This window comes from Medicago sativa, chromosome 7 (assembly GCF_051527215.1).
Source record: "Medicago sativa cultivar Bolivia chromosome 7, Bolivia_mono, whole genome shotgun sequence".
Lineage (NCBI taxonomy): Eukaryota > Viridiplantae > Streptophyta > Magnoliopsida > Fabales > Fabaceae > Medicago > Medicago sativa.
In genome coordinates, this window is record NC_140755.1 from 99968666 (window position 1) to 99992869 (window position 24204).

At 30.4% G+C, this 24204-nt stretch overlaps 1 protein-coding gene and 1 long non-coding RNA gene across 3 annotated transcripts; one reads left to right on the forward strand and one right to left on the reverse strand.

Annotated features, from left to right (window-relative positions):
• Positions 1 to 15335: 15335 nt before the first annotated feature.
• Positions 15336 to 17059, reverse strand: LOC146911175 (uncharacterized). Its single transcript, XR_015018134.1, has 2 exons — positions 16310 to 17059; positions 15336 to 15564 (listed from the first exon to the last, which is right to left on the reverse strand). It is a non-coding gene; the product is annotated as an uncharacterized LOC146911175 (long non-coding RNA).
• Positions 17060 to 18030: 971 nt separating this feature from the next.
• On the forward strand, positions 18031 to 24103 carry LOC146911176 (putative sugar phosphate/phosphate translocator At3g17430). 2 transcript variants are annotated; one of them, XM_085722546.1, is made up of 11 exons: positions 18031 to 18134; positions 18327 to 18405; positions 19088 to 19196; positions 19311 to 19418; positions 19548 to 19579; positions 19657 to 19707; positions 20622 to 20683; positions 20806 to 21067; positions 21584 to 21849; positions 21954 to 22042; positions 23511 to 24103. In XM_085722546.1, the coding sequence occupies exons 3-11, from the start codon at positions 19095 to 19097 to the stop codon at positions 23676 to 23678; spliced, it is 1140 nt and encodes a 379-aa protein (XP_085578672.1). In that variant the 5' UTR covers positions 18031 to 18134; positions 18327 to 18405; positions 19088 to 19094; the 3' UTR covers positions 23679 to 24103. The 2 variants fall into 2 exon arrangements, with proteins under 2 accessions (XP_085578672.1, XP_085578671.1); XM_085722545.1 differs by lacking the exon at positions 18327 to 18405.
• Positions 24104 to 24204: the final 101 nt, after the last annotated feature.

The following is a 24204-nucleotide window of genomic DNA, read 5'->3' on the forward strand; positions in this document are numbered from 1 at the left end:
GGTCATTTATACTTTTGTATATTGTTGTGGGTGTATTGATGAATACAGTTCATTTGATTAATTACTGACAAATTAGAAATGTATAAATGGAGATAATTCAAAATGCAATATTATTGTCAAATGAAATTCAACATGACAATAAAAACAATTCAGTCAAGGAAAATAACTGAAATTAATGGAAAAAAAATTCTTGAAGGGGGGATTAATGGAAAAGATCTCCTTACCTCTTTTACTTGATTACATTTATGCTTGAAATAACCGTTATTTTTGAAATCATCATCCTTTAGAAAATTTTGATTACACACGAAGAGAGAACATGTGAATCTAGAAATCTATCTAATACTAAATGAACGTACTTGTCATAAGTGAAATGAAGTTTCTTTAATTTTTTAACTGGAGTTTTCCTTTCATTTTTTCTTTGAAATTTAAATCTTTTAGCATAAAGTGATAATTAGCATTTTATTTTGACTATGAGTGTAACTTGCAATATTTCAAACTCCTATCTGTCCTCGTGAGCTTAACTCAGTTGATAAGGACAATGCATAATATATGCAAGGTCCGAGGTTCAAACCCCAGCCACCACAAAAAAAAAAAAACTCCTATCTCACAAATACAACATCCTTTGGAAAAAACTCTTGCCAATACAACATGAAGTCCTTCAATATAATCTTACCGTACTCAAGACTATATATGATCTTATTCTTCTGCATATAAGATTTGTCATTAGTCATCTATATTATATAAATTTAGGACCTATTCCATTTTTCTTCTCTTCTCTTCTTGACACGTGTCACTATATTTTAATGTTTTAGAATTTCTTTCAAGTCACGACATGTGGCACTCTAAGATTGTTTTATTCTCAAGCATTTGCATTATTGTAACTTTGTGTATTAACTTTTCTAATTAATTTTTTCTAATTATTATATTGAACCATGTGTATCAATTATATTGTTTTTTTTGGAAGACCAATTATATTGTATTATTATATTGTTTGTATAATCGGGAAGACCAATTATATTGTATTATTATATTGTTTGTATAATCATGTAATGTAATGTTTTATTATCATATATTATATTGAACCATGTGTATCAATTATATTGTTTTTTTTTTTTGAAGACCAATTTTATTGTATTATTATATTGATTGAATCATGTGTATCAATTATATTGTTTTTTTTTGGAAGACCAATTTTATTGTATTATTATATTGTTTGTATAATCGTGTAATGTAATGTTTTATTATCATATATTTAATAGTTGATATTAAACTGAATTTTTTTTGAATAAATTTCGTTGAATTGTTCAATCTTTATTTTCGGAAAGAAAAAAAATCATTTTTTCTAATTATTATATTGAACCATGTGTATCAATTATATTGTTTTTTTTGAAGACCAATTATATTGTATTATTATATTGTTAGTATAATCGTGTAATGTAATGTTTTATTATCATATATTTTATAGTTGATATTAAAGAATGAAATTTTAACGAGATTGTTTTATATAATATAATATTTCAGTTATAACGTATTTAAATATAGTTGATATTAAAGAATGAAATTTTAACGAGATTGTTTTATATAATATAATATTTCAGTTATAACGTATTTAAATATGCAGAATAAATTGCGTATATTTTTAACCTATTAAAAAGATTATCAGATTTATAATTTATCACAAAGTATAAAATGTAAGTCACATTTTTATTTCGTTAAACTGAATTTTTTTTGAATAAATTTCGTTGAATTGTTCAATCTTTATTTTAGGAAAGAAAAAACAATCGGATACTTTATTTTAGGACAGAAAAAAATCGGAATTGGGCATCATTAGTTCATTAGTCAAAGAATATCATAAATGGGTGATTGACAAAGAATATAAAAAAAAATATGATTTCAGTTGATTGTATTTAATGGACTTGCTAAAATAAACGCTAAACCTTCCCTAAAAAAAAATAAACCTTAAACCAAAAAAAATCAGAATTGGAGGTATTTAATTGGAATTAAAAACCTTAACAAAAAAATAATATTTTAATTAATTGTATTTAATGGACTTGCTAAAATAAACGTTAAACCTTCCCTAAAAAAATAAAGCTTAAACCAAAAAAAATCGGAATTGGAGGTATTTAATTGGAATTAAAAACCTTAACAAAAAAAATAATATTTTGAGACCTTTCCTGTAAAATTGCAAAACTATTAAATAGATTAAATGCCATAAAATTCATAGTCCTATTTATTTATTTTTTTCAAATGCAAATCATTTAAAAAAATATTATATTTTGCTTAATAGCTAAGATATGAGCTATATTGTATTTTTTTTTTTGGAAGACCAATTATAGGTTTATGATATAACCTTATCATCTCATATGATTCTTTTTAACGAATTCACATTTTAATTAATGAGATGAACTAACTTATAATATTAAATTCTTAAAAAGAATAACAAATAGTGACTATCAAATTAATTTTTTATACTCTTCAAAAAAATAAATTTGTTATAAAAGAATATTCCTTTTAAAAAAACCAAAAATAGTTAAACAGAACCTAATAAGTTTGTTCCTCTTTTCTTCATTTTGTAACATGTATATGGAAATCAAAATCTGCAATTATTATAAAGATTGTTGAATAAAAAACTTATGCTTAAAAAAAAGGAATTCATATCATTTCCAATAATTTCATTTAATTACTTATTATTAATTATTAATTTGCCATTAATAGAAAAATGTATAATTCATACAATTATTGTCTATATAAGGCACACAAACTAGCCATTCCAAATTGCTCACATCTTTGTTAAAAAATTGTAGAGCTTTTTATACTTTTGTGCAAAACCTTCCTCCTTTTTTAATGTCATGCACCTCCTATAATCTTAGAGTTATATCGTTATATGGGTGGGAGGTATGAAGGCTATTAGAAGGGCATTCAACAATATTTTCATATTGCTGGTGGTGAAATTAATTTTGCTTGCATGGAATATCCTCTCAAGTTGATGCAGCTGGTGTGTTTTTGTTTCCGTGTACATACTATAAATCAATTTCCTATATAGCACAAGATGTATTATTTGGGTTCAATTTTTTTCTTTAAGTATGTGGTTTATAATGACTACTGTTTTTCTGTAGTCTGTATAAGGCAAATATCATGTTGTACTATTATGTATAATCAAAGTACATGTTGTGTTTTGTGTTGTTCTTTATGTAGAATACTTTTACATTTTGAAGGAAAAAAAAATAGTCTATGACCCTGAAATGTGAAAACTTTTGTTGTGCCTTACTTTTATTGTTTCTGTTGTAGGAAATGTCTGATTATGAGAAAAAAATGAGAAGAGAGAACACTGTGATAATTTTTTTTATAAATACATAGGGGGAGAGACAGAAATCAAATAAAGTAAATTGAATCTATTGTTTCTTATAAAAGATGTTCTTTCCTTTTCTTCTCTATCTCGGTTAGATAGAAAGTGATAAAAGTGAAGTTAAAACGTAGTCCTTGTGAGCTTAGCTCAATTGGTAGGGACAATGCATATTTTATGCAGGGGCCGGGGTTCGAACCCCGGACACCCCACTTCTCCACATTTAATTGTGTGAGTTCTAGCCACTAGGCTACTTGACCAAAAATAAAACCATCCGCATCAATGTTCTTTTATTGAATTTAAAAATAAAAAAATAAAAAACTTTCTTTTTTGGATTATAAGTGATCACATGTTTTCTCTCAAAAAAGTACACACATGTTTTGCAAGAAAGTACACATATGTTTTGAATAAGCAATCATCGTGTACGATCTAAGTGAGAGTAATAACTTTTTATTGATGCAAATCATAGCCTTCAAGACGGAAATTAAATGATCAATTAAGTCAACTAATTTTAATGGGAATATATTTTGCATTTATTGACAGGAAAAAAAAAAAGGAAACATGTGTGATAAATTATTAATTTTAAAAAGTTATATTTCTAAAATGTATCATTATCTATATAATAATACATCTTAGACTTTTTTCATTATTGTTTCAATAATTTTCATTAAAAAGGTTTATATCATATAAATCAGTTCATTCTATTATAACTATAATGTAACAATAACATTGAGCTTCAGTATATATAAAAATACAGGTGATACATGAAAATAGGTTAACGATGGAATTCACATTTTTTTTAAATCAATTCTAAATTAGTGCATGATGGTTCCAAAATAATATTAATATGATAGGAACCGAAAGCAGTTATAACTATTCCAAATTGATCGAGAATATTATTGACATAATTTGATCAAAGAATTATGCATTTAAACAACTTAAATATGATGCGTTTTTTTTTTGTTGACAAAGAATATGATACATATTACTATTGATAAATGATTTAGTCATAATATATTGATCAAAACAATTTTAATAGAAGTTACACATCTGTTAGGCGTACTCTCATATACAAGTATGCGAAAGAATTAAGTGAAGATCAATTGTATTCTATTAACAAATTTAGTGTTGTTTCTGATGCATGGTCATACAGGACAACAAGACAAGGTTAACTTTCAATATGGTACCATAATTTTATAAAATAATTAAATTAATATATGAATCAACCAATGTTTGACTAAGAGAATGAAAAAAATCATTCTGAAATTGAATGAGCCATAAAAGGAAATGAGAAATTTTCCCTGAGAAAGTCATCATGGAATCAGCATCATTTAAGCATTAAAATCATATTTTTAGTGATTCTGTTACAAATGTACCGTTTTTAAACATATATTAAAAAGTTTTAGAAAAATACATATATATTTTGAACATTATGGTTATGTATATAATTTAAGAAAAAAATGGCTATGTTTAAATTTTATCGCATCCATCTTTCCAATACATAGATTTTTTTTTAGGGAAGACACTTAGAATTTAAATTTTTGTTTTAAATTAAATGAGTAAAATTGATTATTTTAATGAAATTTGGTATAAAAAAAAACATTGATATTTTCATGTTGATACAATTATTTGATTTTATACACAATATGCATGTCAATACAACTTAAATTATAGGACAAACATTTTGGATCAAAATTTAATGTGTTAGTTTACATGTAGAAATGAGTTTAATTATAATTTTAATTTGTTAGTTTACATGTAGAAATGAGTTTAATATAAATTTAATTTGTGCTATACCTCAACGGCCTACATAAAACTTTATTAAATCTATATAACAAAGACCAAATATGTAATAATTTGAATGCTTGGTCGTTTCCTACAAGAAACATGATGTAGAGTTAAAGTACAACGTTAAATAAGAAAGAGTCCTTATATCCCCACCTAGATGCAGTGAAAAATAAGCAAGGTTCCTACATATTCGTGCACGAGTGTGGATAAAGAAGTTACTACATGCGAGTATGATACTTTTTGGAACATGAAATATAGGCACTCTTTTAGGAAGATATATGGAATTAGTTGATATTATGACTAGAAGGAAGATTAATTTTTTGTGCATACAATAAATTAAGTGAGTGGATAAAAAGACAAAAGAATTAGATAGTTCAGGATTTAAGCATTGATACACTGACAAAGTTAAATTGAAAAATGAGGTAGAGATTATTATTGATAAAGAATGAAAGAAGGATATTATGGATGTAAGAAGGACAAAAGATCATATCATAGCCCTATGACTTATAGTAGAACAATACATCTTTAGTGTTGTAAGTTAGATCGAGAAATGGGGTAGGCAATATTGCTGATAAGGAATGAAAGAATGATATTATGGATGTAAAAATGATTGGAGATCAGATCATATTTCTAAAATTTGTAGTGGAGCAATACATATTTAATGTTATTGGTGATTACACACCTTAAGTAGGGTTGTAAAAACACCTTAAAGTATGGTTTTGGGAGGGCTTAGGATGCTTAATTCAAAATATAACACTAGGAGAAAATATTCTCTAAGAGGGGATCTAAATGGGCATATGTAGGTAGTATTTTGAGAAGTTTTGAAGGTGTGCATGTGAGTATTGCCTCAGGGAAATAAATGTGGAGGGTAAATCCATCCTATATTTTAGGAAATGATAGGAGCATATTATCATATACAAGAGTGTGGTGCAATGTTCTCATATATATTTCTTTCTTATTAAGGAATCTAACAAATATTTGTTTGAACTATAAAATATTACCTAGAGAGAATTTAACTACCCAACATATGCGATTGGTTATAAATGTAAGGGTTTCAGGGGAGTGAAGAGAAGAAGCCATAATTAGATTCCAAGAGTCAAGCGGTGGCATTTAAAGGGTGAAAATTAAATATTTACTAACATAAGATTTTATAGGGAGGTTTCACAAAACTGCACGAATTCCCAAATGATATGTGGGAAAAGATGACACATGAGGTTAGAAAAGTAGTAGAAGAGTCACTAGGAGAATAAAGAGGTTTTGGATATAGGGGTAAAGAATGTAGGTGGTCGAACTATAATGTTCAAAGAAAAGTGAGAATCAAAATGAAATGTTTTAAAGAGCAGCCTACGTGTAACTGTGCCGAAATTTGGGAAAATTACAAGACCTAAGAAAGAGACCACGAATGCGTTGAACGAAGCAAGAACCCAAACTTTTGATGGATTATACCAATCCTTAGGCACCAAGGAGGGAGCAAAATCTATATATAGTCTTGCTAAGGGACGAGAAAGAAAAACAAGAGATTTCGATAAAGGATAATGGACGAATTATTTCTATAATTGATTTAATGAATGTTATGAGATCTTACCAGACTCTAACATGCTAGACATTTGATAGGAGGATTGAAACTATAACTACTATTGTGGTATTCAAGAATATGAGGTAAAAGAGACGTTGAAAAAAATGAGTAATGGCAAGAAAGTTAGGCCTGCAAACATACCGGTTAGATTGTGGGAAAATTTTGGAGAAAGAGACAACGAGTGAGTCGCCAAAAATTTAAACGAAATTATGAGGTCAAAGCGAATGTTGGATAAATGGGGAAAAACAATTTAGTTATAATTATAAGAACAAGGAGAATATACAAAATTGTGCAAATTATAAAGGAATTAAAATTATTAGTCATGCCATAAAGTTATGGACAAGAGTGATTGAACGGAGACTAAGAAAATAGACTAGAGCTACTAATAATCAATTTAGTTTTGTGTTTAGGAGGTCGACTATGAAAGTGACCCACTTACCACGATGTACGATGGAGCGATATCTGATGGATATAATAAAAAAAATCACTAAATTTCGAGAATTGAGAAAAATATACAAATTTCTTACACGAGTTTAGCACGGCTATATGAATACATATAATTTGCTTATTTGGTGTTAACTTCATCATAATTATATGGAAATCCCATCTAAATATTAGTAGTAGAACACACACACACACACACACACACACACACACACACACACACACACACACATAAAGAGAGAGGTTAGACAAAAAAGAGATTAGTGGAACCAGCTAAAGAGCATAAAAGGACATAAGTTATGCTAGAGGTATCTACTCCTTCGTCCAAGTTTTAACCCACGACATGACTCAACTCCTTATCCTTTAACCAAAACCAGCCGAGATACCCAAAACCTCAACACCCCACTCCCCCAAACAAAAATTTATAAATACTTTATACTTTTTTAATGACGGATGTTGGCAATTAGTTGTTAGATTAATATTTACGCATTCATCAAAGTTCGAAACGCTGACCTTTCAACTCCTTATTCCTAAACTCAACCCAGCTAAGCTACCCAAACCCCATCCCCTGAAACAAAACTACTTTTCATCAAAAAAAACTTTATAATATATATTAAGTTTACTTTAAATTTATGTTGATTTATTTGTCAAATAACTTAAATATTCACTAACTTTGTGTGATATATTTTTTTGTGTGAATTTTCAATTGAATTTAAAGTAATATTCTTATTAAAATTTTGTTCAAAGATATGAGCTTATTGTAATGTGTTGAGGCTTACTGTTAATATGAGATTGGGTGCATCTTCGGTAGGCATGGCAACAATACCCATACCCGTGGGTACCAGCCCATACCCTCCCCGATTTGACAGGTTTTCTCCGCTTTGACTGGGGTTGGGTATGGGTTTGGGTTTTCCCCGATTTCAAAACACGGGTATGGGACGGGTAACAGGGTTATATTTACCCACCCCGAACCCATACCCATACCCGTCCCAAATATAAAAAATTACTTTTTTTACACCCTTTTTACATAAATACAAGCACAACTCTAGATCATTTCACTCCAGTCCAAATGACAAATGTCATTGTCAGACGGCACTTTTCTGGGTTCTCTCTCAATCAGTCAACGTTGCTCACAAAGGGAACATAATGCTGTCCATTATTGCCATTGATGTTGGAAAAAAGAACCTTTTTTTATTAAAAAATGATTCACTACGGGTACGGGGATGGGATACCCGAACCCTTCGGGACGGGGATGGGATACCCGAACCCGTCGGGACAGAGATGGGATTCGAGTTCTTATCCCCGTTGGGTATGGGCAGGGTAACAAGTAAGTATATAGGAATCGGGGATGGGGATGGGGAAGGTAAAACCCGTCCCCACCCCGCCCCATTGCCATGGCTAATCTTCGGTACATGCAGAGCAGGAAGAAATTGCTAATTTTAGCAAGTGGATACTCTCAATTGGAGATGGAAACGACGCTTCAGATGAGAATGCTGAAATGAAGGTAGAAATTCCTGAAGATTTGCTCATATTAGACACAACAAATCCGTTGATGTCACTTATAGACTTTGTGTATCCCGATTTGAATGATAACCTCGGTGATCCGCTATTTTTCCAAGAAAGGGGAATACTCGCACCAACGCTTGATTCAGTTGAGCATGTTAACGAATATATGATGTCACTGATTCAAGGTGAAGAGAAAGAGTATTTAAGCTCTGATTCTGTTTGTCGATCGGGCGAAAATTCTGATGTCTAGAGCAAGTGGTTCACAGCGGAATTTCTTAATGGTATTAAGAGCTATGGAATTCCAAATCACTGGTTGAAACTAAGGGTCGGATGCCCAGTTATGCTGATGAGAAACATCGATCAGGCCAATGGACTGTGTAATTGTACGAGGCTAACAGTTACACATCTAGGGAAGAGCACGATAGTTGCTACCATAATTACAGGAAAAAGGGCAGGTACCAGGGTATTCATTCCCAGGATGAATCTTATTCCGAGTGATCCAGAACTACCCTTCAAATTTTGGCGCAGGAAATTTCCATTGACGCTTTGTTTTGCAATGACAATAAATAAAAGTCAGGGTCAATCTTTATCTCGAGTGGGAGTTTATCTTCCTAAGCCCGTGTTCACGCATGGACAACTCTATGTCGTTGTCTCTCGAGTTATTTCTTGAAAAGGGTTGAAGCTGCTCATCTTGGATGAAGATAATAATGTTTGCAAGGAGACCACAAATGTTGTGTATCATGAAGTTTTTCAAAAAATATGATCATTGGTTATGTTTTAGAATTGTTGTTGCTATAATTTAGAAAACTAAAGTTGTGTATTGTTTGGAAGTCGTTTTTTTTTTAATTTCTTTGTAAGGCGTACTGGTCATTACGGGACATGCAATTTCTATATAAGCAGATCCTCCTGCCATTGACTTTTAATTGATGCACTTTTCAGGTATAACAATACGCAGATTTTTTTTTTTTTTTTTTACATCATTGTTACACTAAAATACAATATTTACATTAGACGATTGGTTTTATAAAAAATAAAAACAAATAACAATCGTCATTTCTGTAGCCCAAACTATATTTATACACACCTATAAAAAATTTAACGTTTGCATTCACAGACTAGATGTATACATCTGACACTGACTATTATATAAAAAAACAATTTTTTTAGATTTTATGATTAATAAAATACATTATGTCAACAAATAATAATATACAGTACGTCGGCGTATTTTTGCAAAAATATTATATATGCTAAGTTTAACACTGAGTACATCTTATACTACAAATAATTAGTATAAGTGTAAATCCAAATACTTTTCACTACAAAAAAAAAAAATCCAAATACTTTAATCGTTATCTACGATGTTTAGATATTTCAAAATATATACAAAATTAAGATGATATTTTTTTCATGTCAAATTTAAATTATAACTACATTTATATCTTTAAGATAACATAACACAAAATCTATAAATATGATCAAAAATTTTTTTTTATTTCCCGTGCTTGGCACGGGTCACTATACTAGTTCACTCCAAAAGTCATGGCTTTATTTTTTTTTTTGAGGGAAAAGTTATGGCTTTATATTTTGATGTCATTGACGCTTTAGAATACGTATAGTTATTTATTTATTTTTTTATTTTTATTTTTGCTCCACAAAATTAAAAAAAATAGCCATATAGCCTATGACACTTATTGTGACACTGAATTACATCATTTTCTCAGATTATTATCCATATTGGTGTATGTGTCGTGTTTGCGTTTGGCTTCATAGAATATAGCTATATCATGAGAATTGTGAGTTAATGCTTACATCCTTGAATTATTCAAATATGTCTTATTGTGATCTATTATGAAGTGTGTTGAGGAAAAGGCCATAAGATCACGTGAGATGGAATTGCTAACTGCTAAGTTATATGGTATATTGGCTATCATGAAAACAAAGTGAACAAATAACAAAGTAGTTAGCAATTTTTTTTTAAAACCGAATAAGATAGCATCTAAACACAAAAGTGAAAACAACAAAGAGAGAGATACAACTAAGTACACATGGTTTAATTGATAAACCAACAATAGTTAAACAAACCTATAGTAGAATAATATGTTAGTTTATAGTTAACACAAATCAACCATACACAAAAAATAGAAAAAATAAGCAAAACCAAAAAATCAATTATCAACTATCACACAAAAAACAGGTTGAAGAAATAAAAAACTGGTAGAAGATAGATCACTATTCTATTTCTATGACAAACGTTTAGATTGGAAGCTATATTTACAGTAACTTAAGATTAATAGAGACACGTTAGAAAAGAATTCAGTAATTATAAATGATTATGGTCTTCACTACCAAAAAAAAAAGTGATTATGGTCTTGTTAAAAAACCACATATGACTAAAAATCACATAAGCAATTGCGTATGATTTGTGGATCGTAGAATAGAAAAAGTGAGGGAATCTGCTAAAATTAAAGGCTAATTAGTTACTTTGCCTGATCGATTACATGAATTGAAAAGCAATGCATTTTTTAGGAAAAGTAATGCATTTATTAGCAATTAAAAGTAAGAAGAAAATTTGGTTAATTTGCACCTTGTAAGTTAATGTTTTTTGGAAAATTTTCACTATTAAGCAATTAGAATAAATGACAAATTTTAATATGTATCATGCATGTGATTCAATATGTGTTGAAACTTATTAAAAAAATATACGTGCTAATATGAATGAGTGACTATGCAATAACCAATAAGCAAGCTTTATTTAGATGATGAGGAGTGTGCGTGTGTTAGTGGTGTTTTGTGTTACATAGTAATCCGGGTTTTTTCATTCAACATGTCCTTAGAGAACTTATTAACCATTTGAACTCAATTATTTGGTTTGTGTATTAGTCATATTGAGGTGTATTAACAATGTTAATTTAACATATTAATTATGTTTACCAATGAATAGTATCAAGTGTACTTTATGTTTTATGCTTTAAAGGGTAATGCTTAATATCGTGACAGTAGTTTCACGAACCACTTGCAATATATAACAGTGTCGTTGCCGTTCTTTAAACTACAAAATTTAGATATTAATTTTATTTTATGCGCTATTAAAGCAATTCTACTTTTTTTTTTATAACGAACCATTTAAAAAAAATTGGGGAACTATATTAAAACAATCCACTAAGGCAGTTTATTTATGTTCTAATAGGTTAGAGAGAATCCAAATATTTGTGGAGCTTGCTAGAGAGAATATGCGTATATAAGATGCTATCTTATATTAACATTTGAATTTGGATATGAGAAAGGAAAAAAAAATCCCCAATCTTTAAATCATTAACTGATTTTGGTTAACCAATTAGAAGATTATCCTAAAAGTTGTCACAAAATTGATTGCGCAAATATCACTACTCTTTTTATTATTACCACTCCAAAGTTAAAATCCACTTCGAGTTTGATCTCGACTCAACAGTGATGCATTTCTTCTTGTCTACCGGTTTGTTTTCCTCTCAAGTATAAATAGGAAAAATAAAGAATAAATCAAATCTAAGCACCAAAATAAAATATAAAAGAGAAAAATATTTAAAAGTAAAATAGCAACATAAGAAATAAAAAAAAAGAAAAGAAATGTTAAACAAAGAACATATGAAAGTATCAAGAGATAGAAAAATTAGCGAGTATTAAGGTATTAAAATAAATAGAAGAGGGCTGAAAGCGGTTATATTTGAACGTAGTAATAACAATCTTTCATATACATTTTAATTGATACATGATGCATTTATTCTTTTTTCTTGATTGACTTCCACATGTCTAAGATAAAAATCCGGTCGAAAACAAAAAACGTATAAGCACCGGAAAAAAGAGAAAAATACGAAAAAGAAAATGGCAAGATAAGAAATCACAACAAAAAGCAAATTAAGAATAAGAAATAAATATTAGCAATACATAGAATGAGTATTGAGGGATAAAAGAAAAGAGAATAAGGTTGAAAATGTAGCAATGCTTCCTTTATATACTAATCGTGGGTAGAATGATACTTTGCATAACCTGTGAGATTGATTTCAAATCAAGGGTAATATTTATTCTACACTAATAGCATTGAAGACATTGATTATTTTTCTATAGTAATTTAGCATAAAACATGGGATTGTGGCGATAATATGAGGAGGAAAGTTGAAGAATGAATATTTGAAATTTTTCTACAATAATTTAGCATAGAACATGGAACCGTGAGAATAAACATTTGAAATTTTTCAATAATAATTTTTCGAAATTAGAGTCGAAAAAGAAAAAAAATATATTTATTCTTCTTGTTCTAATCTTTATAAAATTTAGTTTACGGTGATAAAACAATATGGTTCAATTTAAATGTAGATAATACATATAATTATTTCATTTTAAATAAATAGAATGAATGTAATATACACAAGACGTAATTAAGGCAACTTTCTTGATCAAATGTACAATGCATTGAACATTTTTATTAGAGGAGCAATAAATGCTTGAGAGAAACTTGAGACGCCACATGTACTTTTGCCCAAAGATGTATGCTTTTGTATTATATAAAGATAAAGATAAAGATACACATGGTTTTGATTCTAATTTCTTGCAATATAATGTTGGTTACACGAGAAACTCTTCCTGGGAGACCATAGAGAACCCAGATTGTCAATTGTCTACTAAGTAGTAGAATTTTCATTTTTTCCCCCACACACAGCTAAGTAGTATAATTCGTTGCAAATCAATTAAATACATTGCCCTATAATAACAATAGTACTCTCTTGATCAAAACTCATTTGATACGGACAATGCATGTTAATATGTATGGGTCGGAGTTCAAACCCCGAACACCCCACTTATTTATCTTAAAATATGAATTCTATCGATTAGATTATTTGACAAAGTAGTACTTTTTTCTTTTTCCAAAAACAATAGTATTTTCTTAAAACTAAAAAAAAGTTAAAAATCTGGCTCAATGTGCAAAATTAACCATCCAAACCAAATGAAGCTCCATAGAAAAATCATTGAATTTAATATAAACTCGAAATTTTTTGACCCATTTGCTCAGGAGAATTTAAGCACCAAATACTCAACTTAGTAACTTATTCACGATTCTTGTTACTCCATCCTTTTTTTATTTTTTTTAATTGTCTAATTACACGTGTGGCATTTCTCTCTTGTTTAAAAAAAAAATTAAAAAACACAGTTGTCAAGTGACCTGTCTCATAGACATTGACTTAGTCAAAATCAAGGTTTTGCAAAAGGGCTAAAGTTAGGGATTAAAATATCTATTTTTTTTAATAGGGGACCAAAATAGCAACGTTTTGAAAGATAGGGGAGAAAATTGCATTTATGCCATCTTTTTACTATGATAGCATCAACACATATTCTATGAGAGTTACCCGGATTGGGTTTGCATGCTGTAATAAAACACACAGTTTCACACTGTAAACGATCTCAGCCACACATTTGCAATCAGACGGTTCAGCTTAACGCAGTTACAAAATCACTGTAAACCATCTCAGCCACACATTACAATCGGACGGTCCTGATTCGTTACAACGTGCTTTTTCTACAGCACCAAATCCAAATCCAGAGTTACATCACATATATGCACAAACTAGCACGTGCTTCATATACAAACATGACGGCAAAAATGATAATTTTTTTGCCACTGATTCACATCCCTCTAACTCCCCATTCAGCAACACTCATTTCTTTTTTATGTACACCAGTCTACTTTTGGTGAAAGTAATCTTAAGAATAAAAACCTAATGCACAAGCCACCTAATACTATTATTATAGAGTGCAACACTGAATTCTTATCAAATTGTTGATAGGATTTAATCAGGCCTTATCACTACATAAATATGAATTGAAGATACTGCAATCAAGTAGCAGAAAACCAGAAAATCAGTAGCATACATATAGCAGAAAAACCCAGAAAATCAGTAGCAAACTTTCTTGTTGCTATCAATTCAACACACCCCCAAAAACACTGTTTAACTACTTGAACATGCCTGTAGTAATTTCTGGATCTTCAAGCACAATATTTAGTGCTTAACCTCCCTTATAACTCTCCCTAAGTTCAATATAATGTAGCCTACCACCAGCAATATAAAAAAGAAAAACATTGACAATTAACAACCACCACAGTCGATATCCAAGTACAGCTACAAATCATATCTTCATTCCATCAACTATAACAACACACACTATCATATAATATCATATGCATGCCAAATAAATCAGCATCATTCTAAATTGAAAGAGAAAACATAATGTTTCCCCTTAAAAAAACTCCAATCTTAAAAATCACAAACTCAAATTTTTTTCTTCCATTTAGCCCCTTATGCATAAACCTTTATGTACTAGATCTTCCTATCTCATTAAAAAACTACCTTCAGAAATCATGGAACAACACACATTTCAAAATTCCAATAATTATAACAATATCATTCTTACATTAAGCTAAAAAAGAATTTCAAAAAAGAAAAATAAACCTGTATGATCCTTTCAAAACAATAGGTTTCACCATCTCATTTAAAATGCTATGGAATATCAAATTCCAATATTAAAATTCTGATTAATTAATTAGCTTACCAAAAAAATGTAGATGGGTTTTCAGGGATAAAGAGAATGTAGATGGGACGTACAATAAATACACAAACTAGGTGTGTTGTTAAGAGATTTCAATGATAAAACAAACCAAAAATACAATTCATGTAAGATAGTCAAGTGTAAAAGTTTTGCTACAATTGATGGTAAAACCATATCGATACACATACATACAAAATCTTAGATAATAAAAATTTTCAACACCTCTTTACATCATACCTAAAAGACATATATGCCGTTTTTCTTTGAGCATCTGGTTTTAACTACCAATCACTGGCTCTTGGCTCTCTTTCAATGTCAATTTAAATCCCTGGAACAAGAAGTCGTACCAGTGAAATAAAACATGAATCTCATGTTAGTAACCTCAACAATATCACATAAGAATAGATATATAAACAACAACAACAACAACAACAACGACGTCAACAGCAGCAGCAACTGCAACAGCACATTTTAAACAGGAACTGTACATTAATCTGGAGGAATTTCACTATACACAACTTTCAAAACAACATTTTTCTTATCCACGGATACCACAGCAGGGTGGAATAGTCTCAACTCGGAAATAAGCTTGTCAAAATGATGATTTAGGAGTGAGGTTATATAAAATAATGAAGAGGAAAAAAATCAATCCAAATCGAGGTTCTTTCTTTAACTAAATTTATATGAAAATGAATCTGTCTAACTTAATTGTTTTTTTCGTCACATACACTCTTTACTGTTTCTTTCGAAATTCGACATGCAGTCAGTTTCAAATACATGTAAACATATGTACATAAACAAACGACACAAGAAAGTTCATTCGATTCGACCTCTGATAAAATGCAGTTATGTTATTTCGACATCAAAATACATACACCATAATATGTGATACATATGTGTTTATCTTTATCTCTCTTATTCTTTATCTTCTAGAACTTGCAAATATTTCAAAAACATGCAAAAACCAAAGGATATTGTATTTGATATCAAAATTTTGATGTCCAGACATCATTTCTCAATCAAAAAAGATATCATATGATGGAATCATTGAAATCAACTGATATGCATCATACCGTCTCTTGTATGTGCTTTCTCATCTCAACTTGTGCTGCAATCAATAGGTAAGAAAGGTGATACAAGGCTTTCAGCACAAATCATTACTTCATTGAAAGTAGGAATTCCTTGAACATAAGTAAGTTGTTCACTTTTGAGATCATACCAAAAAAACTTCCTAGGAAGTACATACAAGTTACTTGCATGGTTTGTAACCAACAGAACTTTACTTCGATCACACTCGAATAACATAAAGGCCTCAAAGATTCCAAATGAAAATTGAAACACGATTTAACCAAAGTAAAAAGTTTACACCAACTATCTCTAGATCCATATTCTTTCATCACCCAAACATCAATTTCATTAGTTTGATAATTCACAATCATACAAAGACACTCTCCCAAAACTGCAGCATCAATATTGAAACAACTCTCATCAGTATCAATCTCTGGAAGAGGAACCTCCTCAAAAATCTCAAATGTTAAATCAAATGCAAGTATTAAGAAGTTGATTGGAATGGGTGAGGTAAGAGGGAGAGGAATTTAGTGAGAAGTTCAGCCATGGGAATGGGAAGGAAAGGTTCCTCACTTCAACCACACTACTACTTTGTTTTTTTGGCAACACTGCAACTAGAAATCATGGATTGGTTAGAGAGTTGTCTCAAAGGATAATTGTGAAGATGATCATGCCATTTCATCACCAATCTCTATCTCTTTGAGTGTGTGTGCCTTTTTTTTGACCGTGTTAGTCTGCTCCTAGATTAGTGACTTAATTTGTTAGTGGAATGAATTTGGGCCGTTTTAAGTATTTTTGTCCATCAATCGGTTTAGATAAATGCATTTTATTCATTCCGATGAAACCTTTAATATCTTTAACTAGTGCCTGGGGCACCGGTTAACATTATATCAATTGGATTCATAAAGCATATTTATCATTTTGAAGATGAAAATAATTTAAAATAAATTAAAATATGTTTTTTTATGTTATTTCATATTTATGAACTACTTCGACAATTAATTCTACAAACACTTTAATTTTAATAAGTTATCAACTTTCAGACATCAATTATCAAATAGTTTTTCGGTTATACTACTTGAAAAGAAAGAAGATAGTTTTCACCTATCAATTACTAATGCATAACTTACCTTTACTTGTTAGAGAAATACTTACTTGATTACAATATCAAATGCATAGTGTTTAGGTAAGATAATTGTCTCTAAAATATTAAATTAATTTTGTTTTTTATTATTAGAAAGAATATCTCTTTGTACGTGTGCATAAACACTCTACATATATCCCGTAAGCTTAGCTAAGCTGATAATGACAATGCATAATATATGCAATGTTGGGGTTCGAACTCAAGAAAAAACACACATATGATTATGTGACAATATAAGATTAACTCTTTATGACACTTATTATCACATTTTTCTTTTGAAAGAAAAGCCATTATCATATATTTTTTTTTACAAACCATTATCATAATCATATACTACTAGTTGTCAATTTTTTTATTACATTATTTTTTTGACCGAAATTCTTATATTTGATTGTGTATTATGATAATTTTGATTTGATGAATAAAAGGAGTTAGTTAAAAATTTGTGACCGTAAAAATAATAAAATGAAATCGTATCCTGTAAGGATCCGTGAATAAATATAAATTGTAAAAAATATTTTGGATCAAAATCTTTCTTTTGAGAGAAGTGTTTAAAGACAAAATCTCGGGTTTCTCGTATTCATACCCAGTGCGTTCGTTCTTTACAAATTTGTTCGCGTTGTTCTCTCTGCATTCTCCACCTTTCTATTTTTCAGATCACTATATACCATTCCATTACCCGCTAGGTAACATCTCTTCTAATCTCTCTTCATCTCTTCGTTATTTATGTTTCCTTTTAATAATATTATTCTTTTTCTTTCGATTTCTTCTCGTTAATCCCCACTCTCAATCTCACTTAATTTTTTAATTATTATTATTATTATTATTATTGTTATTTTTTTTAATTACGATTTTGTTTTGTGTTTATGCGAATTCAGCATTGTATGTACTATTAAATCGAAGAAACTCTATTCGTAGTTTCTAAACTTTAAATCCACACACATAACGAATCATACAGTAAGTAACCTCGTTCTACTTTTAGTTATAAGGTCGCATGAATGAATGAATGTTGGTCGGTACAACGACCCTAGGATTAATGTTTTGAACTATGTTTTTCCTAATTTGAGTTAACCACTTTAGTTCATGCTTTACACTTTTTCCACTTTGGTAAATAAAATATAAAATAAAACAAAATCATATAATATAACTATCAAAGCTAAGTAATCCCGCTTGTTGTTGTTGGTAACGAGCTTCCTATGAGTAATTCCCGGGTTCAAACTCGAACTCTGGTATGCAGGAACGTTAAAACTCCTAGGATGGGATTAGTTTACGGCTTTTGCTGTTGTGCGCAGTACACCTAAAAAATAAGCGATTTCTGTTTCTGTCTATTTCATTTTTAATGTTTCGTAAAAGCGAGTTTGTAAGGGAAAGTTCTAATCTTTTGTTGAAGTGAGTTTAATTGTTTATTGATTCAAGGTTACATGAGAGTAAACGAAAAATTTTATTTAAAGGTATGATCATTGCTTTCTCATGTTTTCATCATGATTTTTGTCTCATTCCCTTTGATATTAACATGGGTCTTTTAAGAAAAATTTCATTTTTAATTAAGTTGGTTGTACCACGGTGATAAGAATCAGTGACAACTTGTGTTTTTATGTCTGGAGATCTTTCACATACTAGGTTGCATTATGTTTTGCAGGATCGATATGCCAGTCATGGCGACATTAATGAGTAGGCAGCATTTGCTGACCTACATCTACCTTCTGGTTTACATTTCCCTTTCCTCAGGTGTTATTTTGTATAACAAGGTAAGGGTTCGTGGATTTCCCAATGAATTCTTTCAATTATGTTTTCTGATTTATCTTCTACTGTAATATGTTTTGCTCATTCTATTTCCTTTTGTGGACATTGGTTTATTGCAGTGGGTCCTCTCCACGCTGTATTTTAATTTTCCATTTCCAATAACACTCACCATGATCCATATGGCTTTTTCTGGTGGAGTTGCATTTTTCCTAATCCGTGTTCTGAAGGTATGAGTCTGTTTGAGTTTGTCAAATCACGACTTTTGACTAGCTTTTTCGTAATATACATCGGCCTTTCTTGAAATATGACTGAATTAACTGGATGATTTTTCTTTTTCATCATTTCAATTTATGCAGGTTGTAGCGCCTGTTAAAATGACAATTCATATGTAAGAATTCTACATAGACACCCTGTTTTATATTTCGTGTAATGCTTCTGGCTTCTCACAAAATGTTTGGTATGCAGATATGTAACTTGCGTGGTCCCTATAAGCGCCTTCTTTGCAGCAAGTCTGTGGTAAGCAGTTGATGATATTGACCAAAATTTGTAATTCAAGCAAAGCTATCTGTAAAGTCTGTTATGTGCGCGCCTTATACAGTCCCCTATATTCAATTCTATAGTAGTGAAAGTTAGTTGATGTCAATGTTAAATTTCGCTGGCATTTTAGCGAAGTTGATGTTCTAGTGTTTTTGTCTCGTTTTTTAATATAAACGTCTGACCAAGGTTATCAAGATCAAGATCTATGCTTCTAGCTTGTGATCTTCATTTGGAAACTCGTTTTGATCATGAAAGTCTATTTGTGTGCATGCATGTTCATGTTTGTGGGGCCGTGCAAAAAAAAAAGTAGCACAAAAAGGATGATTCTAAATTTTTATTTGTACATATGCAAAGATTTAACTAACATTTTATCAGAAGCTTATATGTTATTCATTATGTTGATCACCTTCATTCAGTTGGAAATTTTTTGACAAAATAAAACAGAAGATTTCATTACAAAGTTGGATGAAACAAATATGGTGTGCTACATATATAGTCACCAATTTCCGTTTGTAGATGTGTAAATTAAGATTAAGATGTAGCTAAGATACTGCGGGTCATGTATAATCGTATAATATATTTGTTATTCGTACCGTTGATTATGATATGCATTTAGATGGAAATTAGGTGATAGAACTGGTGATTTCACAACAGTTTTCCTGAAGCTAACAAACCACTTTAAAAATTGCATATCTTTTAGATTAGATTTAATTTGAGATTTTAATGAACTGAATTGTTTTAATATTGCACCATAGGTTATTTATCTTTAATAAAAAATTTAAGCTGTATTATTACATACCCATTGAAGTTTTTTTAAATACTTTGAAAACTATCTTCCTGATGCATGTCTGTATATTTTATATATTAGTTTAATTGGTTTATTGTCTGTTTAGGTTTGGGAACACTGCTTATTTATACATTTCTGTGGCTTTCATCCAGATGCTTAAAGCCCTGAGTGAGTCAGTTTTTGTTTATCATATTCCCATCTGACATTTTTTTATAACATTCCTTAATGGAAGATTTTTTTTTCCTTTTTGATTTATTTTCTTTTTCATTTATTTCCTTTTTCATTTATAGTGCCAGTGGCAACATTTCTTGTGGCTGTTACTCTTGGAACTGAGAGATTAAGGTGTGACGTATTCTGGAACATGGTGTTGGTCAGTGTTGGAGTTGTCATTTCCTCCTATGGGGAAATTCATTTTAATGTGATCGGTACAGTTTACCAAGTATCAGGAATAGCTGCTGAAGCATTGAGGCTGGTCTTAACTCAAGTTCTTCTTCAAAATAAAGGCTTGACGCTAAATCCTATTACCAGCTTGTATTACATAGCACCCTGCAGGTAGTTATGTTTCTGTGTATTTTAAAACTTGTATGTAGTTCTGCTTATATTTTTGGGCGGGAAAAAAGCTCATTAAAATTAAAATCGTTATATTGATATTGATTTTGACCTTGCTACTGAAAATGGCATGGTTAGTTTCCCTCACTAGATTCATCTGACTGTTAATGTATATTTGAACTTTGAGTTGGCTTATTTTGTGTTAAGAGAAGCTTAGAGTCAAAATGCTGCTGACTATGATGCTGATCTCTGTTGATGATAATCTCATTTTTGCCCTTCCGAATAAATAATACGTGTCATTCTTTTGTTCTTCACATTATGTTCGCTCTGTTGCTTCCTCCTTGGGTACTGGTTTATGCTTATTTATACTGCACTCATTTTGACACAAGGGGGAACAGGGCTGAAATACTTTTTGGGATACCTTTGTATTGAAAATGTCAGTGCTATATGAAAGTTCAAACTTATACATTTATTTTATCTGCTGAATAATGACCATTTTTTACTCATTATTTTATGCAGCTTTGTATTCCTTTTTATTCCATGGTATATCCTTGAGAAGCCTGAGATGGAAGCTCCACATATGCAGTTTAACTTCTGGATATTCTTTTCAAATGCTCTTTGTGCTTTGGCATTGAACTTCTCAACATTCTTAGTAATTGGTAGAACTGGGGCTGTAACTATTCGAGTGGCTGGAGTTTTAAAAGACTGGCTACTTATCTCTCTTTCAACTGTCTTATTTCCTGAATCAAAGATTACAGGATTGAATGTCATTGGCTATGCTATTGGTATATGTTTCTTTATTACCGAGACATTTTGGCAGTTTAAATTTCATTTTTTGCATGGATTTCTTCCAAGCACCTTTTTATATGAATTATTTTTGAATGGGCAGCTTTAAGTGGCGTTGTTTGTTACAACTACCTGAAGATCAGGGATGTGCGCACATCTCAACTTCAAATTATCCCAGATGAATCAGAAAAGGTAAGCCTTCTCGGTAAACTTTGCTTGTATTGTAATTTGATTAGTATTATGCGTTATTAAAATGTCTTTGTCTGTGTTATCGTTTGTTGTGTTTTCTATTCGAATGGTGATCGCATTTTATGCTTTATTTCATTCACATTCTGTTAGGACCCCAAGAATTGGATTGGAAAGAATGAACTATTTTATTGAAAGGCTGAGAAAGGATAAAAAAGAATGGGAGAAAATCTATCCCTCCAAGGGTTTCCCCTTCACAATAGAGAATACAATTACAATATTCAAATATGCTCTCTACCCTTTGTGTTCTTCTATTTATACAAATAACACTATAACAACCTCAACTAATTAACTACCCTTAAGAACTCTTAACTACTCTAGTTAGCCAATATTCCCATCTCTGTTGGTAAATAACAATCATGGAAAGATGATTCCATTCCATGACCATTCCTCTCTAGAGAGGAGGCTGATTTCATTGTCTGTGAAATGAGATTTATTTGTTTTTCCGACACACCTTCACTTATTTCCCATTTTATTAAAAGCTATGATTTTTATTTTATTTTGACTAATAAATCTATGATTTCTAAATTTCAATTTCATTTTCAACCCACTCTTTATGTTGTATAAATAATGTGAAATCCCCTTAAATTTTATTGAATAGTATATTTTTTTTTTTGAGCAAAAAATAGTATATGAATATACAAAAGAATTATAGAAATTGAGATATTGGGAAACACAATCACTATTCAATGTATCATAAAGAAAAATCACAAAACAATGTATTGTATTTTTAATACATTACACATATGAAGCTTAGGCACTCCAAACATGGAAAACTATCAACGTTTGACACTTATTCCATACCGATATGTGTCTGATACTTTCTAATACATTCTTAGGAAGGATCCAATTATTCCTCTTATTTTTAAATTTCACCTGCTTGAGGGCAGTGTTCAGGGACAAATATAATCTATTTAGCACTATATATATTTAGTTCCATTAGCTTTTTTTCTATGAAGTTTTCAATTTTAAACTGTAAATCTTGTATATATATAATCAATTATGACGAGAGATTCCTCAAGCAATTCTGTAACCTTTTCCCATCTCAAGAGTTGCACGTTTGTTCAATGTGTCAAAAAACTGAATTGATAAGGGTAATTTCATAGCTTTCCATTTTGTTTCAATTGATATCTAGATAGGTCATCATTCTGTGTAACAAACGGGGCATTATTTACTCTTTAACTTTAAGCATTTAACCTTTTCTTTTGTGAGTTTTGATACAGTGGTAGAAACTTTTGCATTCAGTAGTTGTTAATCTGATCTCACCTTTCTGCTGTTATGTTTGAGTTTTATCTGTAATTAACATAGCTCTTGATTCAAATATGATTACAATTTATACCTGCATGTTCGTTTTTAAGGAAGCATATATATTGGTTCAACTTTCTGTTCTTTGACATTTTCAATTAATATATAGGAGCTGCTGATGGAGAAAAAGGCAGACGATGATGTGAGCAGCAACAAGGAGACTCTATGGAACGATTCATTTTCTGATTCACATTCTCATTCTCATTCTCATTTTGACGAAGAAGCACCTTTAATGTATTCATCACGGATATCTCATCTTGGAAGAAAGCCAGCATAGCAACAATCTAGCTTAGAGGCAAAAGAACATTCATCTTGGAAGAAAGCTAGCTTATCAACAATCTGTGTTTAAGAGTCAAAGATCTTAAAGGCACCAAATCAAGTATATGTCTTAACCTTTCTTCCCAAAAGAACGTAGAACGACTCCATTAGAATAGGGAGGAAAATCAAAAGAGGGAAAACAGAGCAGAGGAAACATACATATTCTTTCGGCAGAGTTGATTTCTTTAATGTTAAAAGTATTCATTAGTAAATTAATTCATTTTTGTATAGGCTTTGGCTGGACCATGCAATGAAGGTTCTATTTATTCCACATGGACTGATATAACTCTGATCGATGATTATCATCAAGTTGCTACTGTACTTGATATTTATTTTTACCTATTTTTGCTGACTGTTAATTTTTAAAATGAAAATGTTTGACAATGCTATGACTTCTCATTTTCTTGGTGATTTACATCATCTTAGAACTTAGAATGGAGATTTGAATGTAATCGAATAATAATTATATATTTATCCCCTTAAGC